Raw genomic sequence first — 19,289 nt, 5'->3', positions numbered from 1 at the left:
TGCAACCTGTGGTAAGGTGTTAATCTTCTGACGTCGCAGCTTAGTAGCAACGAGTGCTTATAACCTAATAAACTAGATCTAAGGATAAAAGAATAAATGAATCTATCGAATCTAATTATAAGGAATATGGGCCTTGATATAGGCCTATATCTACGGGGTCCGGGGTGACTACTACGGATACCGAAGTGGTTGCTGCGGAGACCGAACAAGAAGGGACTCTGCTTATGTAAGCAGGAAACGCATGTGGAGGACTCCTCCAGTACCATCGTCACATAGTAGGGGCGCCAATTGAAGATCTGGAGGACTACACCATATGCTAAAGTCGCGATAGAAGTGGTAGCAGAAGTGATCGCTAAGATCGCTCGGATAGCTCACCAAAATTAATCACTCATTGTGCGACGTCAAATTCTGAGAGCCTCATCTGGAGCCTCGCTGAACGATCAGCTTATTTAATTAGACTCATTGAGCCATGGTAGTAGACGCCACTGATTACAAGCTAATCAACACTAAAAGGTGCACAGATCAAGAAGATTGATCTGGAGGCGATTTGCAACCGAATGGCCCCTAAGCTAGATTGGCGTTACGCTATAAAGCTATTTAGCCTCAATTGGCAGGAGGTGGATATCAAAATAAACGAATAGGTTAAGGTGAATTTGTATTAACCCCTTGATTTAATTGGTATTCGATTCACTGTACATATTGAGAGTCTAAAATGTATTCCTTTTTAACTCTAGTACTTGCACTCGTTCCAACAGTCGTTGCAGCACCCAATGCCCTCTCCAACCGTACCCCGACAGTCTATCTTGCTGGAGACTCGACGATGGCAGAAGGTGGTGGAGGAACGCAAGGTCAGAAAGCAGTTCTCTTCTGATCATATTTACTCTCCAAGTCTGAGCATTTCTTCCTGACATTGATACGATTAGGCTGGGGACACTACCTCCAATACTCACTCTCAGTCCCCGTCGTGAACAAAGCCGTGGCTAGCTGCTCCGCCCGTAGTTACACAGTCGAAGGCCGCTTCCAAGCCATAGCCGACCTCCTCGTCGCCGGTGATTTTGTGGTCATTGAGTTCGGCCACAATGACGGTGGATCTCTCACACCCAACGACAACGGCCGCACAGACTGCCCCGGCGCAGGCTCCGAGACTTGCGCCTCCACCTACGACAACGAAGCCGTAACCGTCCTCACCTATCCAGCCTACATCACCAATGCTGGGAAACTGTTCGCTGCCAAGGGCGCCAAGGTCGTCGTATCTTCCCCGACGCCCAACAACCCGTGGGAGAACGGCACGTTCTTGTACACGCCTAGCCGCTTCACTACGTATTCTTCAGCCTCGGCAACAGCTATTGGCGCCGCGGCTGCGTTTGTCGATCACGGCCAGTATGTGGCGAACATCTTCCAGGCGCTCGGCGCGACGGTTGTGGATGCGTATTACCCTAATGACCATACGCATACGAGCCCGGTTGGGGCGGATACGGCGGCCAAGGCATTTGTGAAGGGGTTGAAGTGCGGAGGGAGTGCGTTGAGTAGCTACCTGAAGAATTCGACGAGTAGCATACAAGGTAGCTGCATTTAGCGAAAGCGCAAGGTGTTAAGGGCAGGAGTGAGAAGTGTTTAGTAAGGTTAAAAAGTGCTGCACGAATGGGCCCGGTGAGGCTCTAAGACCACATATCCAATAGCCTAGAAAGCATTTTAGATTTAATACTCTAGGTTATTCATCAAATCACTTATGGACCTGGATAGTGAAGTTCTCCAAATAAAGTTGGCCGAGCGCCAGCCCAGATTCACCTTCTAACCTAACACTAACTGGCCCAATTCAAAATTACACAGGCGTGTCACTGGGTAGAAAAAGGTAGCCTATAATATTTTCATGGTCTCGAAGGTGAGATTAGCGGGAAATCTATCCAAGCATGATACTAAATAGCTTAGAAAAGGGTTTAAAACTCTAGTGGTAGTGGTAGGGAGAGGAGATTACGTCACATATCCGACCCCCAATAGCTAAATTTTGCTTCAGATGTTTAGAAGCACATGCTCAACATCTTACCATTCTCTACCGATACAGGCCCGGCGGAGACGAATGAGCAGAAGCATCGACCGGGGCTTTTAAGTGGCCAGAGGCTGGTCGAATCTCAAGTTGCCAAATCTTCTTCAACGTCGCGCTTCAATAACCTCCGCGACCGCCCCGGCCTAGATGTTAACACCGTGCTAAAGATGCTCAAAGGCAGTTTGCCTACGACTATTGCTGTAGCAATGCAAGCCATCGGTTGGTGTTCCTACTCAGTCAATTGATTAGTGTATGCACCAAAGCAATACTATAGCGGGCATAACAGTGACAGTTGGATACCTAACAACCCTCACCACAATTGTTTCTCAAGGTCTTCTACCACGCGCAAAATTCATGAAGACCATGCTTTTCAACCTTTTGGCGACATGTGTGTCTACATCTATGTGTTGTTTAACCATTTTCTACGCCATCAAGGCCCGAGAACACATTTTACTCCCCGGTGGAAATATTCAAGACTACAACAGCAGTATCTATGCCGTCTCTACGCTCTGGCTTATATCTGCTATTCGATTTGTCTTTCTGTAAAGCTTCTTACTCCAAGTCAGTTCATAGCGTAACTAGGGTTTCGAACACGCTCCGAGCGTATCGACCAGTCGAGCCGCAAGATCCAATGGTCCCCTTCCCCATCTTCTCGGGAATATCCTTAACGCATACAGGCCAGTTCTCTACTATTACGGAAGGGTTAGAATTCACAAGGCAACTGCTCCTGGCATTTTTGTTTAGGTTTGCGATTGCAATTTGAGTGTCCCTCATTCTATCGATCACCAGCTGTCGACCCAGTACCGATTACTACTATATTAGGGTTAGATCAGGGGTGCCTGTGATTCATCCACCGTATATATATAGCCTTATTTTCTTCGTAGATCAATCTACACACGAGTTCTTTCGACACCAGCAGGCGCAATGTTTTCGAAGAGGTCGAGAAATATGCAGTAACAACACAGACGTGTCGATCAGGTGGCAATGACGTAACAGCCTCAAATCGTCGTCATTGTCGACGTCAGCCTTTGCCACCTACCCCATGTATATATAGCCTCTTTTCTTCCATAGATCAATCTTCACACGAGTTTCCTGACCTCAATTTTCCGGTCGACAAGGTGGTACTGAAAGCGCGGGCCGATTATCTCGAAGCCGGTCAAGACCATCTTACGAAAAGAGAAGTCGTTGAAAATGCAAGGTACTATAAGTGAATCTCCGGATAATGGGGACCAGACGCGAGATGTTAATAAAGGAGCAATGGCCCTAAAGTCAGCCATGGCTAGCCTTATTGGCGTGCATGATAAGCTGCATGCGGATTTATCTTACGCGAAAAATGAGGTAGCTTGGGAAACTCTCTTTAGTATATCTCGAGGTTATCTTTGGACTGCTTAAATCTTTTCTCCTATCTCTAACGGGATTAGTATGCTTCCAGACATATTCCAAAATTAAATCAAGGAATAGGTAAATTCGGATCATGGAGTTCATAACTCTGGATTTCCAAGAGAGGAATATAAGGAACGATTTCTACTATTACAAACCGCCCCTGCGACTACTACAGAGCTTATCAATATTGGAATTTGTCACACCCTTCTCCTTCTCTAGATATCCTCCAGGAAGCAAAAGCGTGTAAGGGGCGTCCTCGAACAAGACTTTAATGCCGGGGAATCTCTAAACCCTGGAAATTTGGACTTCGCTTCTGATTTCCAGGCTACAATTGGCAAATTTTGCAACCGACAAGATAAAATCGACGCAGTTAGTAGTCTCACAATGATGATCGAATCCGGTTAATAAGAGCAGGCTAACGTCCGGGGTAATAACTCTGAAACTCCTCCAATTGCTGAAGATCTCTTCGTGTCGGTATATATACATTCGTTTCACGTGTTACGTGCGTAGGACACGTGATCTACGCGAGACGCGTATATGTACCATCAACACTGCATTGTAGAATAGAACCTTAAGAATCCATTAACAACACCGCATAGTATATATCATTGTGATATATGTATTCTGTACGTTGTTAAAGTATTCCAACACTAATTAGTGAGCGCGCACAGATTAGGAAACACGCAGATAGCTTAGAAGACAGTTATACTATCCACCTTGCAGCGGATTGGAAGATAGTTGTACTTATCTACCTTTTGTATTAGCCTATTTTAGTTAAAGAGAAGAAGAGAAACCCCCTAGGAGTACTTGTCTGGTATCCACGACGACTTCTAGATATCTCGTTCTATCTATTCCGGAAGATTACTGCGCAGAACACCTTACCCCTTACCCCCTTGACCGCCCCTTAACCGCCCCCTTAACCGCCTCCTTAACCGTCCCCTTAACCGCCTCCTTAACCGTCCCCCTACCTTTACCCTACGAATACTCTTACCCTTACCTACACCCACCTGAATAATATATAAAATATAAGATGTTAGGAACAGAGAAAGACTAGGAAGAAGAAGCAGTTAAATGGGAAGATGGAATTAACCTAATAGAAGTTACTAAGGACGAGCTAACTAACTACTTATAATATAAGATGTATCTATATATAGAGATATATAACTAGCTAGACTTAACACTCTAGGAATTGTTCTAGGGAGATTTTAAGGACTTTACGGTTGATATTTTCACGCAAATCCCCTTATACTGGCTTTAGCAACTACGTAATTGCCTAAATATTAGAGGAGTATAGGTTAATGTTAACCATAAACGAGGCAAAACGCTCCCTTAGTCTTTATATAATATAGTATAAGAAGAAGACTAAACCAAATAGAGCAGAGAGATGATTAAATTAGCCGATAATAAGTACGGACTAATACTATCCAGATTAATTAAGGTATATATAATAAAGGGCACTTTAGAGAAGTAATAATAAGCTAAAGCTACCGCAACCCAACCAACCGGTATACCGACTACTTCCCCTTTTATGTTACCCTCTATACTAGCATATACTGCTCCTATACCTATATATGCTACCCCCGCACCTATATAGACTCCGGCACCTATATATACCCCTGTGGATATAATATAAGGCTATAGAAAAGAGATCGCGAATATAGCCAAGATATATACGGAGGAGTAGAAATACGGCGGCATAAATGAAAGCCTTAACTATAAATTAACAATATTTTACGACATCTGTAATCGAGCGGATGTACCCCAAAAAGCCTACCTTAAGGCATTCCCTACTATACTAAAAGGACTAGCTTTAGACCACTTTTATATAAACTAACTGTCCTGCCTACCATTTGCCAAAACTTGCGAACACCTTTAGAATTTCTTTAAAGGACTAGGATTTTAACGCAAGAACCTAGATAAGTGGAATACCATTATACTTATAATAGTAATGGCAGGAAATATAGATAAGTCTATAAGTAAATACCTCTAATTGTTAATTTATAGACTTTATTAACTATAGCATGGCCTTAAACCTACCTTATAAACCATAGACTTCCTTTATAATAAAATCGTCACTTCTTGCTAGGGAATACTAGTATATAGATATGCAGTCTCTAACCCACCGGATAACTTTAAAGCCCTTATTAATAAACTTTAATCGTCTATTATAGTATATAAAAAAGATCATGCGGAGAAGATATAAGCTTTCTTTATGGACCGATAATTCTATAAAAGAGATAATAACTATAACCGTAACAACCGTAGCAACTATAGTAACCCCCTATATAACCACAGCCGATAGAAACTATATTGCTTTATATATAATAAGGAAGGATATCGCTTATAAAAACATACTAAAGAGGAGTAAGAAGAGTCTAAGACTAAGTTTAAAAATAAGTTTAAGGACCGCTTCTAGGAGCGAATAAAGTAATATATTATAGACTATAAAGGCGACGACGACGAGGATAATAACTTAGATAACGAGATTACCGACGCATTTAACGCCCTAGTAGTTAATATAAACCCTAGCACTCTATTAAACGAGGACGACTAGACTATAGTATACTATACTTTGTACGGTAAGATTGAACCAGACAACGCGACCGCTATAGCTTTAGAACTGGCTAACAGAGCATATAGCTACGCAGTTATAACTATTGATACTATAATAGATATATTCCCTACTAACATAGACCCGTTTGCGTATAATACAACCTTATACTATACCTCCTTAAAGTTTATAGGTGTAATAATTGACACTAGAGCCTTTAAACGTTCTATAGTAGGATATAGCTAATTTCTTGCGCTTTAGAAGATTAATAAAGTATAGTTAAATAAGTCTATAAGAGGCATAGTTAGTATATAGTTTGGAATAGGTTCTACATCTTCTATTAGTTCTATTAAGGTAGCTACACTAATAGGTATAGTAGAGTTTCACGTTATTAAAGTTGACACCCCTTTCCTATTTTGCCTAGTAGATATAGATAAATTATAAGTATACTTTAACAACCTAAAGAATGTCCTAATAACCCCCTTAAAGACCGTACCAGTTATACGCTGATTTGGACACCCATTTCTACTATAGAATATTTTATTATATATGTTTATTACCAAGTCCTTTAACTAAAACCCATGCTATTTAACTGATATAGAATTGCGACGCCTACACCAACGCTTTAGATATCCGTTAGTACAGCGACTTAAGAAAATATTAGACCGCGCTAGCTATAAAAATGATACTAATCGCAAGACCCTTGAGCATATTACCCGCTACTGCCTGTACTGTTAAAAACACGGAAAGTTACTAGGCAGATTTAGATTTACCTTAAAGGACGATATTAACTTTAACTACTGCATTATTGTTAATATTATGTATATTAACAGCAAGCCCGTACTTTATATTGTTAATAAAGGCACCCGATTTTAAACAGGTAGATAGCTATAAAATATTAGCATTAAGTATATATGGGATATATTACGGACGTGCTAGATTAATATATACCTAGGCCCCCTAGATATAATTACACACGACGTAGGAAAGAACTTTATTAGTAGAGAGTTTAAGTAATACGCGGTTAATATAGTACTATAAAGAGCGTACCAGTCGAAGCTTATAACTTAATTGGCATAATAGAGCGTTACTATGGCCCCTTACGACGCATATACCACATTATTACTTCCAAGATACTAGGAATTAATAAGGACATGGCACTATAAATGGCCTTTAAAGTAATTAACGACTCCGTAGGACTAGACGGCCTAATACCCATACTGTTAGTATTTAGAGCGTACCCCTAAATGATAGAGTTTAATGCACCTTTACCTACAGTAATATAGCGTGTGATTGCATTTAAGAAAGCTATAGAGAAAGTGAAGAAGATATAAGCGGAGCGCTAAGTCGTAATGGCCCTAGCACTACCGCAATTTATAATCTACCCCTTAACTCTTTAGTACTAGTCTGGAGAGAAGGTAATATAGGACAACCTGGATACTAGATAGGACCACACAACCTACTAAATATTAAAGGAGAATTGTATATTGTTAACCTACCTAGCAGCCCTATAAAGTTCTGTAGTATTATTGTTAAACCGTACTTAATAGACCCTAAATATATTTAAGTTAAAGATACTTAAGTTAACGGCACCCAAATTGACAATATTTAAGTTAATAGTATTTAACCTATTATAGAAACCGTCTTAAAAACTACCTATATAAATAAACCACCTATAGAAGCCGCCTCTATATAGAAGCCATCCCCTACTAAAACGGAAGAAATATAACTACCCCGCTAAGGAAGAGGAAGACCCCGTAAGTACCCCCCTTACATTAACACTGCCGACATTACTGTATTCTTATAAGAGGATAGCAACTATAAGCAGTTTAAAACGTCTCGTTAAAAGGAAATTACAGAACTGATTAAAAAGGGCGTATTTAAGATAATTAACCCTTAGGACGTACCTACAGGAGTTAGAATCTTTAACTTACGATTTATAGATAAGATTAAGAACCCCAGCACTAATAAAGCCTTTAAGAAATTAAGACTCGTCGTCTAAGCGTATAACGATCTTAAAAAGGGCACTATACTAACCTAGTTACCTACTATTTAACGAGTTAGCTAACGCCTTATTCTATGCATCGCAGCAATATTACGAGGCAACGGCACACAGCTATACCTACAAGATATCTCCTAGGTGTATGTTTAGTCTCTTATAAAGCTGAATTAAGACTTCTATATCTAACCACCTTACGAGTTAGGAAGCTAACTAGGCATTAAAAAGAACTTAATCCTAAAGGTAATTAAACCTCTATATAGTGTTCTAGAAGTAGGTAATTACTAGTTTATAACCTACCACAATTATTATATTAAGGAGTTGGATATAAACTTATTAACGTATAACCCTTGCCTCTTATAGAGCAATACTCCTAACTACTTTGGTATTGTTGGCCTTTAAACTAACGACACTCTCTTCCTGGCTAATACTACCTTTGCGGACGCGGAGCAACAATATCTAGAAGAGGCTTACTTTCTCGTAAAGGAATATAAGCAACTTACGGTTAAGCAGTCACTTAAATTCAACGGATGCATTATTTAACTCTTTTAGAAAGGTAATATTATAATAACCTAGGAACGCCAGTGTAAGAACCTAAATATAGTTTACCTTAGTAAAATAGCTATAACCACGAGCTTAAGAGGTATTGTTTATGATGCACTGACTATAAAGGAATAATACGTTGTATAATGTGCTAGAGGCGCGTATATTACCTCTATATGCTAACCTAAAGCCTCTTTTAACCTCTCCTTTGCTACCTAGGTAATTAACCCTAAAAAGAGTAATATTATAGTACTTAACAAACGACTTTAATGGCAAATTAATAACTTAGCAAGAGGCCTTACGTATATTAAGCTGGACATTAATATACTACGCCTACTTGTATTTACGGACGCCTTATTTATAAATAATAAGGACCTCTTATTGTAAATAGGCTATATTCTAGTATTAGCAGACATAACGAACAAGGCTAATATCGTGTATTGGTTATTAATTAAATGCAAGAGAGTTACTAGGAGCGTGCTAGCATCTAAACTCTACGTAATGGCCTACAGATTTAATATTAGAGCCGTAATTAAGGTAATAGTTAAACAGATCTTATAAATCGAACTTCCACTCATCCTCTGCACTAATTTAAAATTACTTTATAACTGCCTTATTAAATTAGGCACTATATAAGAGAAACGACTTATAATAGATGTTATGTGCCTCCGCCAGTTATATAAACGTAAAGAGATCGCTAAAGTAAAATTAATTAATGGTAATAGCAACCCAGCTAACTTAATGACTAAGAGCAAGGCATTTATAGCTCTTAAGAAGCTAATTAATACCAATTACTTAGAATTATAGGCTAAGGAGTGGGTGGAATGAAAGGACATCTAATAGAGAAAAGAGATTTAATATAAAAGAAGTTAAAAGTAATTATATGTTAAAATACTTACCGTTACGGCCTTAGCAGAATTTGGCAGAATTTAATAGACCTAGCAGAATTTGGCAGACTCGGCAGAATTTAGTAGAAGTTACGGATATTACGGATATTGCCAATATTGCGAACATATAATGGTCTTACGGTAGTAGGCAGAATGCGGTAGGACGTGGCAGGTAGCGTGTGTAAGGTGTTATAGGATGGTCCTGTAACACTTACTATTGCAAAAGAGGTTCTATTGGTTTCCTAATATTTAAAGAGTTGCTAGTGTCGGTATATATACATTCGTTTCACGTGTTACGTGCGTAGGATATATAATCTACGCGAGACGCGTATATGTACCATCAACACTGCATTATAGAATAGAACCTTAAGAATCCATTAACAACACCGTATAGTATATATCATTGTGATATATGTATTCTGCACGTTGTTAAAGTATTCCGACACTTCGTTTTTTTTTTATGGAGCATCTACTAAAGTCTTTGCTGCAAGCCACTCTCAATATAGTACAATTTGCTGATCTGAAGGTTAAGGATGGGACCATGAAACGAGATCGGTTGACATATCCCCGATACCAGCTTGCTAAAAACTGTTTTCTCTTGGAAGCAGTAATATAGGGAATGAAGTGGACAAGGAGGCCGCCATTGTGGAAAGCGAACCGAGCAAGCTATTGTCACGGCCAACTGATCCTGAACATTTGCAGCTTAGTAACGCATGGGAGAGAGGTGGTAATTGGCTTCGCAGCGTGTCTCACCTCCTTGCGTCTGGTGAAAGGCACATTTGGATTCCGCGCAGCTGCAGCATCTTCTACAGTTGCTCTTCTAACGCATCTTCGCCAAACGCAGACCTTTCTCTTCGAGCAGCGCTTATGCGTTAATTGTCTTATTAATAAAAAGGTATTAGACATACTTTAAAAACCTATTAATAAGTACGAGGACCGAATTATATATTTATTCTTAGCTATCTTTAGATAGCGGGAGATCCGTAATAAAGTCTATGGCGTAATATTACTATAGCTTACTAGCGGGGGAAACTAATTTAAGTAGACCCTATGGCTTGTGCTACGGATCTTATATACTTAACACTTTTTATAATAGCTGATATACTCTTTTACTTCCTAATTAAGCTTTAGCTAATAGTATTTACGCTAAAGTAATTCTACTATTTTTGCTTAACTATAGTGGCCGCCTAAAGGATTATTGTAATTCTTTATAAAAATCTTCTGTTGTAGATTTACTCCTTATAGTACCTAAACCTTACTACCTCTACGTAGTAGGCCTATTAGGTCTAGTTCCTAATAGTAGTACCTAGTAGCTTCTTTTTCGTTATATTTCCAGTCTACTTCCATATTAAGAATGGCATAGAAAGCGTCCCTTTATTGCACCTTATAGATAAGATCCGTTAACCTTTTAGATAGTTTTTAAGTAAAAGCTGTTTTATCCTATACTGCTCTAAGTATAAGACTAGATGGTTCTCTAGATTTTATAACTCTTTAATGCGCGTATATTAGAAAGGCCGCTATAAGGTTAAAGTCCTTTAGTTATTATAGGGCTCTAAGTTCCAATTGCTCTATAGCTTTGCTATTAGTTTAAGGGGATAACTTAGTAATTAGAGATAGTATATTACTAGGTTGCGAGAATATATTAGGGACGTCCTATTTAGGTATATTTAGACCCTTATTAGTAACGGACTAGGTATTAACTAGAATATTAGTGGAAACTAATAGGGCTTATACCGCCTAAGACTTAGTATATAAAGCTATAGGTGCTTAAGTATTCTATACCTAAAGCTTGTTCTATAATATAGGGAGTAAGATATCTATTATTTGTTTTCCTTCTCCTATTTTAAAGCCTTTGGTATAGTCTGGCCGTTATAACAGTCTATTAGTAGGGTTATTTTCCTCTAGCTTATATTTAATCTTAAAATTAAATTATATAAGCTCCTCTACCTATCTAGCTTATTAAGGTATAAGCTCCTTTATAGTTATAATATAGCGTAGATTATAGTAATCTAAGAGTATACGAGTAGTATAGCTCGTGTGCTTAAGGTAATATCGCTACTATTTAAAGCAGTTAACTATAGCCAGTAGTTCCTTATTATAGGTATAATACCTAACTTTAGGTCCCAGAAATTTTCTGCTATAGAATACTACTGGTCTTTAGTGAAGCTGGGTAGCGTCTAGATACCTATTAGGTTATAGTAGGATACCAATAAGGGCAAAAATTAATATATTAGTAACTATTATTAGTAGCTAATCTAGGTCAAAATGCCGCAGTAATAGAGCTTTTGTAAACTTTGCGCGTAGTTCCTAAAAGGCCTTTTAAACCTTTTTAGGCTATAACTATAGCTTATACTATTTAGTTAGTCCCTTCTTAGTTTTCTTCTTTACCGCCTTTAAGCTTTTTACTCCTTAGGTTAGGTCTTAGGAAGCTTCTATAATATAGTTAAATAGATATTAGGCGACGTCTAAGTAGTTATAGATAAAGCGCCTATAGAAATTGGCAAAGCCTAGGAATACTTAGATATCCTAATAGCTCTCTAGCTCTAGCCACTTTTAAATCGTCTGCACTTATACTAGGTCTATAACTATACTTATAGGTGTTATAATATAACCTAAGAACTCGACCTGCTTAGTATTAAAGATATACTTTAACGCCTTAGCGTAAAGGCCCTAATTATCTAAACATTCTAGCACTTTGCGGACGTGTTACTTATACTAATCCTTATCTTTTAAATAGATTAGGATATTATCTAAATAGACGATATATATACGGTCGACTAGTCCCCCTAAGGCTCTGTAAATATATAATTAGAATATTATAGGCGTATTAGCTAGCCCAAAAGGTATTATTAGATACTTAAAGTGGCCGTATTAGGTCTTAAAAGCGGTCTTCTATTTATCCCCTTTTTTAATATAGAGCCTATAATAGGCGTCTTATAGGTCTAGCTTTATAAAGATCTTTACCCTAAATAGTTAATCCAGCATTTTACTAACTAGTAGTAGTAGGTAGCGGTTCTTAATTATAATCTTATTAAGACCGTAATAGTCTATATATAGCTTTACAGTTCCATCTAGTTTTAGGATAAAGAGGATTAGCGCGCCTACCGGTGACTTATTAGGCCGGATCTATCCCTTTTCTAGTAACCCATTAAGGTTGTAAGCTTTGCAGTGTGGGAAAAGAACGAGCGACTTGATTGTAAATCTATGGAAATCAAGTGGTATAAATACATGAAAGTAGACCCCTAACTCCGGAGCCCATGAGTCATTTGAACCATATCCGAGACATGCGAGGGTAGTGCTGACGCAGGTGAAACAGGGTAATATGCAAGGTCCGGTAGTCGGTTACACACCCCCCCAGATTTGACGGTGTAGTCAAAGCTGTAGAAAGAAAAATGAAGGTAGAAACTGTACTCCCCAGCTTTATATCTCTGGACATAGAGCTGTATTCAAAGAGATGTCCTCCGTAGCCTCCCAGGAGACTATATTCGAAAAGGTGTCCTCCCCAGCCTCTCAGGAGACTGTATTCAAAGAGGTGTAGTGATTTGATCTGCATTCGAGGCAGTCAATTAATCCGTGCTTGGGGTAGTCATTTGATCTGTAACCGAGGTAGATGTTTTGATCTGTATTCGAGGTAGTCATTTGATCTGTAGTTGAGGTGGAACTCGAGGTAGTCATTTGAGCTGTAGTCGAGGTAGATCTTTGAAGCTGTTCAATTGCATTGACGTGCTTATGAAGCTGCTCAATTGCATTGATGTGCTTTGGACGCTGCTGTTGTTGCAGGTGACTGGTGACGTTAAGACGTCGTATCTGGTGACGTTGAGACGTCGAATTTGGTAACGTTGCGGTTGTCGCAACTGGTGCCGATTTTAGGCTGGTGCCATTTAGGCTCGATTGGTGCTTTGGAATCAAAATCAATTGTTCCGTTGTAGTATTGGTGCCTTCCTAGAAGGCCTTGATTTGATTTGGTGACAGGCCTATATTGAGGCTCTGGTTTGGTTTGATCCGATATTCGATGTTCGGTCCAGTCGAATTGATCTGGTGTTCGCTTGCTGGTCGTTCGAACGGTTGTCTAGTTTTGGCGACGGTCCTCTGCTGGCTGCCGTCGGTAGTGCCTTCCTTGTGTCTACCCAATATCCTTGTCTCTCCCATCAGTATATCCAAGCTAGCTTCTGCTCTGGCTCCGTGCTCTGGCATCTCGCTCTGGCTCTGTGCTCGGGCTATCGCGCTGGCTAGGCTCTCACTTGGACNCCATGAGGTCGTTACGCTGTGGTGGATAGGTCGACTCTGTCGAATGGTTGTGTATCTGGGTTAAAGGAGGTTGGGGTTCGTACGGTCGGGTTCGTACGGTCAGGTTCGGTTCGGTTCGATCGATGTTCAATGCAATCGATGTTCGATCGTCCGTCCGTTTGGTAAATAAAGGTAATCACGAGTACAAGAGAGGTACCCGGAAGAGGCTTAAAACACTTGCAAAGGTGGAAGAAGTAGTGACTTCTTGAACGAGGTAGCAATTGATTGCTTAGTAAGCGCTGAATGTACAGATCAGATGCAGTACGGTAGGCAGGCCGGGCTCATAACTGTAAGCTTTGCAGTGTAAAGGATTGAATGAACGACTTGATTGTAAATCTATGGAAATCAAGTGGTATAAATACATGAAAGTAGACCCCTAACTCCGGAGCCCATGAGTCATTTAAACCATATCCGAGACATGCGAGGGTAGTGCTGACGCAGGTGAAACAGGGTAATATGCAAGGTCCGGTAGTCGGTTACAAAGGTACTCCCGTAGAATCTTGAGCTCTTTGTAAGAGAGGTTATAGATAGGAAGGATTAGCGGTTATTTACCTTCTTTTAGATTAATTATATAATCGTACTCCAAGTTCTGCGGTAGGACTTTAGCTCTCCTACCTAAAAATACCCTTAGTAAGTTTTTTAGGCCTACTAGAATATTTAATAAATTGGGGTCGCGTTTATTTTTTATATTATTATTAGGTGGGTTCCGGGGCTCCCTTAAGATACTCGCGGGCAGTATTATACGCTATAGTAGTTACTTATATATAGTTGCCACCGTATATTAAACCGTTTTATATAATAGCTAGTAGAGGGTAGAGAACTCCTTAACGTAGCGTTTAAAGTGCTATAGTATATTCTCCGTATATTGCTTAAGCTAGAGTAACCTATAACGGTTAAAGTATCTTATAAGATCCTTAAGATCGCCGCCTCCCTATAATGTCTTTATAACCTATCCGGCAGTTCTTTATAGAATCTTTATTATAGAGGGGTTATTACCTATACTAGGCTCTATACCCATCTTGCTATTAAATAGGGGTTAAATCCGATACTTCTTTAGGTATAGAGCGTATACTATTTTACCTAGGGCTATATTCTCTAGGATGTCCTTTAGGCTTATTAGTAATATACGCCCTTCTAAATCTTTATTATTCTACTATTTAAAGGCTTTAGTTTTAAAGCGTATTTTAGGATCTACTTCTATAAGCTAAGGGTATCTAAGGATAAGGTTATAACTTATAAAGTTAGCCGTCTAAAAGGGTTGCAGGCTAACTACCTTAATACGGTTGTATATATTAGCTACTAATACTATAAGCTTATAGGTACTATATAGTTTAATTTAACACTTATTTAAAAAGCCTATAATAGGTTTCCGCCACCTTTATAATAGAATAAGTTTATACTCTTTTACTAAATTATATCGTATAAGATTAATTTTAGCACTATTATTATATAGTGCTTAGAACTAATACATCTTACCTATAGGGAGTGTTATTTCTAGCTTAATAGCAATACGGAGAGTTTCTCCTTCTATATTTTACTCTAGTTATAGCTAAAAGAGGTCCACAACTAGGGCTTTTCTTTTTTTAGATTATTAGTGCGGTTATTACCCTACTTATTTTTCTAATAGGATCTACCTCTAGAGTTTTCTCTTAACTTTTTAGAGTATTCCCATAAAGGTGCTAAATAGGTATTAGGTTAGCCCTAAAAGTTTTTTCCATTATTTAAGGTTTCTAACTTTAACCCTTTTAAAGCTCTCTTTAAGAACGGCTTCTTTAAAGGTTAGATCTGCCCTATATTACTACTAAAGTGCCTATACTTTTAGTAACCCCCTAACTTCCTACTAAAAGAGGTTTAGTTCCTTACTATATCTTTAGCGTTTAGAACTACTCGTTTAAAATCCGTATATATAGTAATTCGCAATAGGGCTCCTACGCGCTTTATTTTGTTATAAATTACTAGCTTAATTTTAGCCTAGATAAACCCGATCTTCTCCTTATAAATATTACTATCCTTATTTTTAAAGGGCTCTAGATCTATTTATTAAGTATAAGTTTCTATAAAGTTTATAAACTGGCGAAAGTTATAGCGGTTAAGCTGTGTCCTATTCTAGAATAGCTCTATATTATTATATTATATAATATACGGATTTTAAGTCTATTTCTTTAGGAAGGTTTACAGCTATAGCTATATAGTAATTTACTCTGTTAGGAATAAAGGCAAATGGTCACTATATGAGGCATATTGCCGTCACGTGTGGCAAGTTGCCGTTACGTGCGGCAAGTTGCCATCACGTGCCGCCGCGGCACTAGCGTGGTAAGGAACCTTAAGTTCCTTACCCCTTTCTTTAAAAAGAATAAGAATTATCATACTATCTACGAACCGTAGCTACGTGATATCCCCTTATGAGTCCAACACTAATTAGTGGTTAACTTCACAGTTATACCACAGAATAGCTAGGTATTTACCAAGAAGAGACAAGCCACTATACCAGTGCTACTCGTGCTAAGGGAAGCTATCTTTTAAGGTTAGAACTAGTCCTAAACCTTAAATAGAACTCTTTTACGAATCTAAGGATCTAAAGGCTAGAACTGGTCCTAAGCCTTCCCTAGATTACAGATTCTTGCGTTTATTATACAAAATAACACGCTTTATAAGTCTTCGCGATTTAAGGCTAGAACTAGTCCTAAGCCCTATAATCGCAAATATACGTCACGAACGCGTACTAAACAACAATCCCTATACTACCAATATTCCCTTCCTCTAAAGATATAACTATGGCTACTCCAAATAACTAGAGAGACTCCTTACTACTAGGGGTAGCTATATACGCGAAACTTATTAATAAAGATTAGGACGTATTTACCTTTAATATAACAACCTATACTATAAAATAAGTTAACGGCTTTCTCCTACACTATATTCTATTCTACCGAGATAGCTACTATACCGATTTACAGTTATAGGAATACTTTAGGGAGGATTTTATAGGATGGACCGCCGACACCTGGGCACTTGGTAATATTAATATTATTTAGGATTTTTAAGACTCCCTTTAAAGGAATAGGGTGTATATTACTAAGGACGGTAACCTAATTGCTAGTAATATTTACGCCGTTCTTACTAGTATAAAAGAACATCAGGAAATTTTTTTTTGGGCACGTTGTCGCAAGCGAAAATCGGGGTCTGCAAAACCTGCGTAAGTCGCGATTTTAGCGATTTGCGGCAACTTGCGGCGATTTGCTACAAATACATAGGCTACCCATATAAATCGCCGCAAATTGCGACTTAAGTAGACCCTAATTTTCGGCTGCAATAAAAACGCAACAAAAATACTATAAAGCTCTACACGAAGCTCTACACAAAGCTCTGCACGAAGCTCTGCACAAAGCTCTACACGAAGCTCTGCACGAAGCTCTGCACGAGGCTCTGCACAAAGCTCTACACGAAGCTCTGCACGAAGCTCTGCACGAAGCTCTGCACGAGGCTCTGCACAAAGCTCTACACGAAGCTCTGCACGAAGCTCTTGCACGAAGCTCTATACGAAGCTCTGCGTATAGAGGCTCTGTACGAGGCTCTGCACGAAGCTCTACACGAGCTCTGCACGAAGCTCTACACGAAGCTTTGCACGAAGCTCTACACGAAGCTTTGCACGAAGCTCTACACGAGGCTCTACACGAAGCTCTACACGAAGCTCTTACACGAAGCTCTACACAAAGCTCTGCACGAAGCTTTGCGCGAGGCTCTACACGAAGCTCTACACGAAGCTTTGCACAAGGCTCTGCATGAGGCTCTACACGAAGCTCTGCACGAAGCTCTACACGAAGCTCTACGTACAGAGGCTCTGCACGAGGCTTTGCGCGACATACGGAGGCTCTACACGAAGCTCTGCATCGGGTCCCCGCTATATTCCCGATAGCCTCTACACGTACCTCTGCCAAGTGTACCCCTTATCTATATACCTAGGTAGCCACCTTATTTTTTACCCTTCCTTCCTTACATCCTCCCTACCTAGGGAGGCACCAGAACGGCAGCCAGCTGAGGACCGTCGCCAGAACCAGACGACCGTCGACCGTCGCCAGAGCCAGACGACCACCGTTCGAATATACAGCCAGCGAACGGCCGTAGAGAACGATTTAAATTAATACGATTAATCGATCAATCAAATCAGGCGGAGCCTTTGATCGGGCCGACCTTTCCCCCAAATTATAGATAGGTAGGCATAGACAGTAGCATAGATAGGAGGCACAGACGGTAGGTATAGACGGTAGGTATAGACAGGTAAGTATAGACAGGTAGCATAAATAGGTAGGTATAGACAGGTAGGCATAGACAGTAGGCACAGATAGTAGGCATAGACAGTAGGTATAGGTAGGTAGGTATAAGTAGGTACAGATAGACAGACAGACAGATAGATAGGTAGGTAGGCAGGCAGGCAGGCAGGTAGGTAGGCAGGCAGGCACTAGGCCTAGTTAGGAAATCGGTACACAGCCAGCAGATCGTTAGGAATACCGCTAATTAATAATTTAGAGCCTTTGTAAAGGGTATCCCCCTTATCTTAATTGCTTAATAAATAGCTTTACATTTTATATAGTTATATAGGAATATAAAATATGCAAAATATAAAATGTATAAAATGTGCAAAATATGCAAAATATATAAAATATATAAAACGTGTAAAATATATAGGCTCTGCGCGTTTGCTACGAGTTACTATAAAATACGCAGGCTCTATGCAGTTTACTACAAGTTGCTGCAAAATACGTAGGCTTTATGCAGTTTGCCGTAAAATGCGTAAACTACATAAGACTATATACGACTGCCGCGACCGTACAGTTTGCCGTAAATTGCCGTAAACTGTAACAACGAGCCCGAAAAAAAATTTCCTAATAAACTAGTATAGACGGAAGCTAAGATTATACATTAACTACGGAAACCCAAAACCAACCTATATTCTTTGGAAGGTAACTTTAATTTGGAATAAAACCCCTAGAACGCTACTCTTCCACCTAAAGGTACTCTCCTACCTAGAGGTGCTCTTCCTCTACCTCTACTACCTCTAACTCCTCTATCCCAGCTAACTAATAAGCCTCTATTTTAAGAAGTCACGAATCTAATAAAGGTATATTTAGACGAAGAGAAGAAGTTTAGAGAAGAATTGTATAATATACTCGGAGTAAAACTATAGGTCTTTTATAACTGCTGCAATAAGATTAGAATTTAACGCTACTAGTTCCATTATACTTTCTCTATTATATTAAAGGGACGGGCGGCAACGTTCTATTACGACTATATTGCAGGTAAAAACTATAGCTTTAATATAATGCTTTAGCTTACTAGAGCCCACTTTAAAACCGATAAGAACCGCTAACTCTATATATCTAAATAGCGGGAGACTATATTTTAGAGAGTTATCGCTTTTAACCTAATAACGACTTACCTAGAGTATCTTTAACTACTCTTTAATAAACTTTAGAAAATCTAATGTGGTCTTACCAAAACCTACTAAAATAAGAATAGTCTAAGGGACTAGGTTATCTTAGCATGCCATAGCATTTCTAAGTGCAACTTAGCGCTATATAAACCTGCAGATATATT

The 19,289-nt window shown here is 39.2% G+C and overlaps 2 protein-coding genes across 2 annotated transcripts; one reads left to right on the top strand and one right to left on the bottom strand.

Annotated features, from left to right (window-relative positions):
* The first annotated feature begins 647 nt into the window (after window positions 1-647).
* On the top strand, window positions 648-1,674 carry K441DRAFT_620308 (carbohydrate esterase family 12 protein). Its single transcript, XM_067645919.1, has 2 exons — window positions 648-848; window positions 924-1,674. The coding sequence occupies exons 1-2, from the start codon at window positions 713-715 to the stop codon at window positions 1,574-1,576; spliced, it is 789 nt and encodes a 262-aa protein (XP_067498493.1). The 5' UTR covers window positions 648-712; the 3' UTR covers window positions 1,577-1,674.
* An 11,056-nt stretch (window positions 1,675-12,730) lies between these two features.
* K441DRAFT_668239 (uncharacterized protein) lies at window positions 12,731-13,373 on the bottom strand. The gene has a single exon (XM_067649967.1). The coding sequence runs from the start codon at window positions 13,080-13,082 to the stop codon at window positions 12,918-12,920; it is 165 nt and encodes a 54-aa protein (XP_067498492.1). The 5' UTR covers window positions 13,083-13,373; the 3' UTR covers window positions 12,731-12,917.
* Between the last annotated feature and the right edge of the window lie 5,916 nt (window positions 13,374-19,289).

The sequence above is a fragment of the Cenococcum geophilum genome (genome assembly GCF_001692895.1).
Source record: "Cenococcum geophilum 1.58 unplaced genomic scaffold K441scaffold_61, whole genome shotgun sequence".
Classification (NCBI taxonomy): domain Eukaryota; kingdom Fungi; phylum Ascomycota; class Dothideomycetes; order Gloniales; family Gloniaceae; genus Cenococcum; species Cenococcum geophilum.
Note: the sequence above shows the minus strand (reverse complement) of the source record. Positions and strands in the feature narration are given on the sequence as shown.

Excerpts from the sequence above, each read along its gene's own strand:
- K441DRAFT_620308 (XM_067645919.1), top strand. The coding sequence starts at position 713 with ATGTATTCCTTTTTAACTCTAGTACTTGCACTCGTTCCAACAGTCGTT. Across the intron at positions 849-923 it reads AGGTGGTGGAGGAACGCAAG|GCTGGGGACACTACCTCCAA; the intron begins GTCAGAAAGCAG and ends TGATACGATTAG.
- K441DRAFT_668239 (XM_067649967.1), bottom strand. The coding sequence starts at position 13,082 with ATGACTACCTCGAGTTCCACCTCAACTACAGATCAAATGACTACCTCG.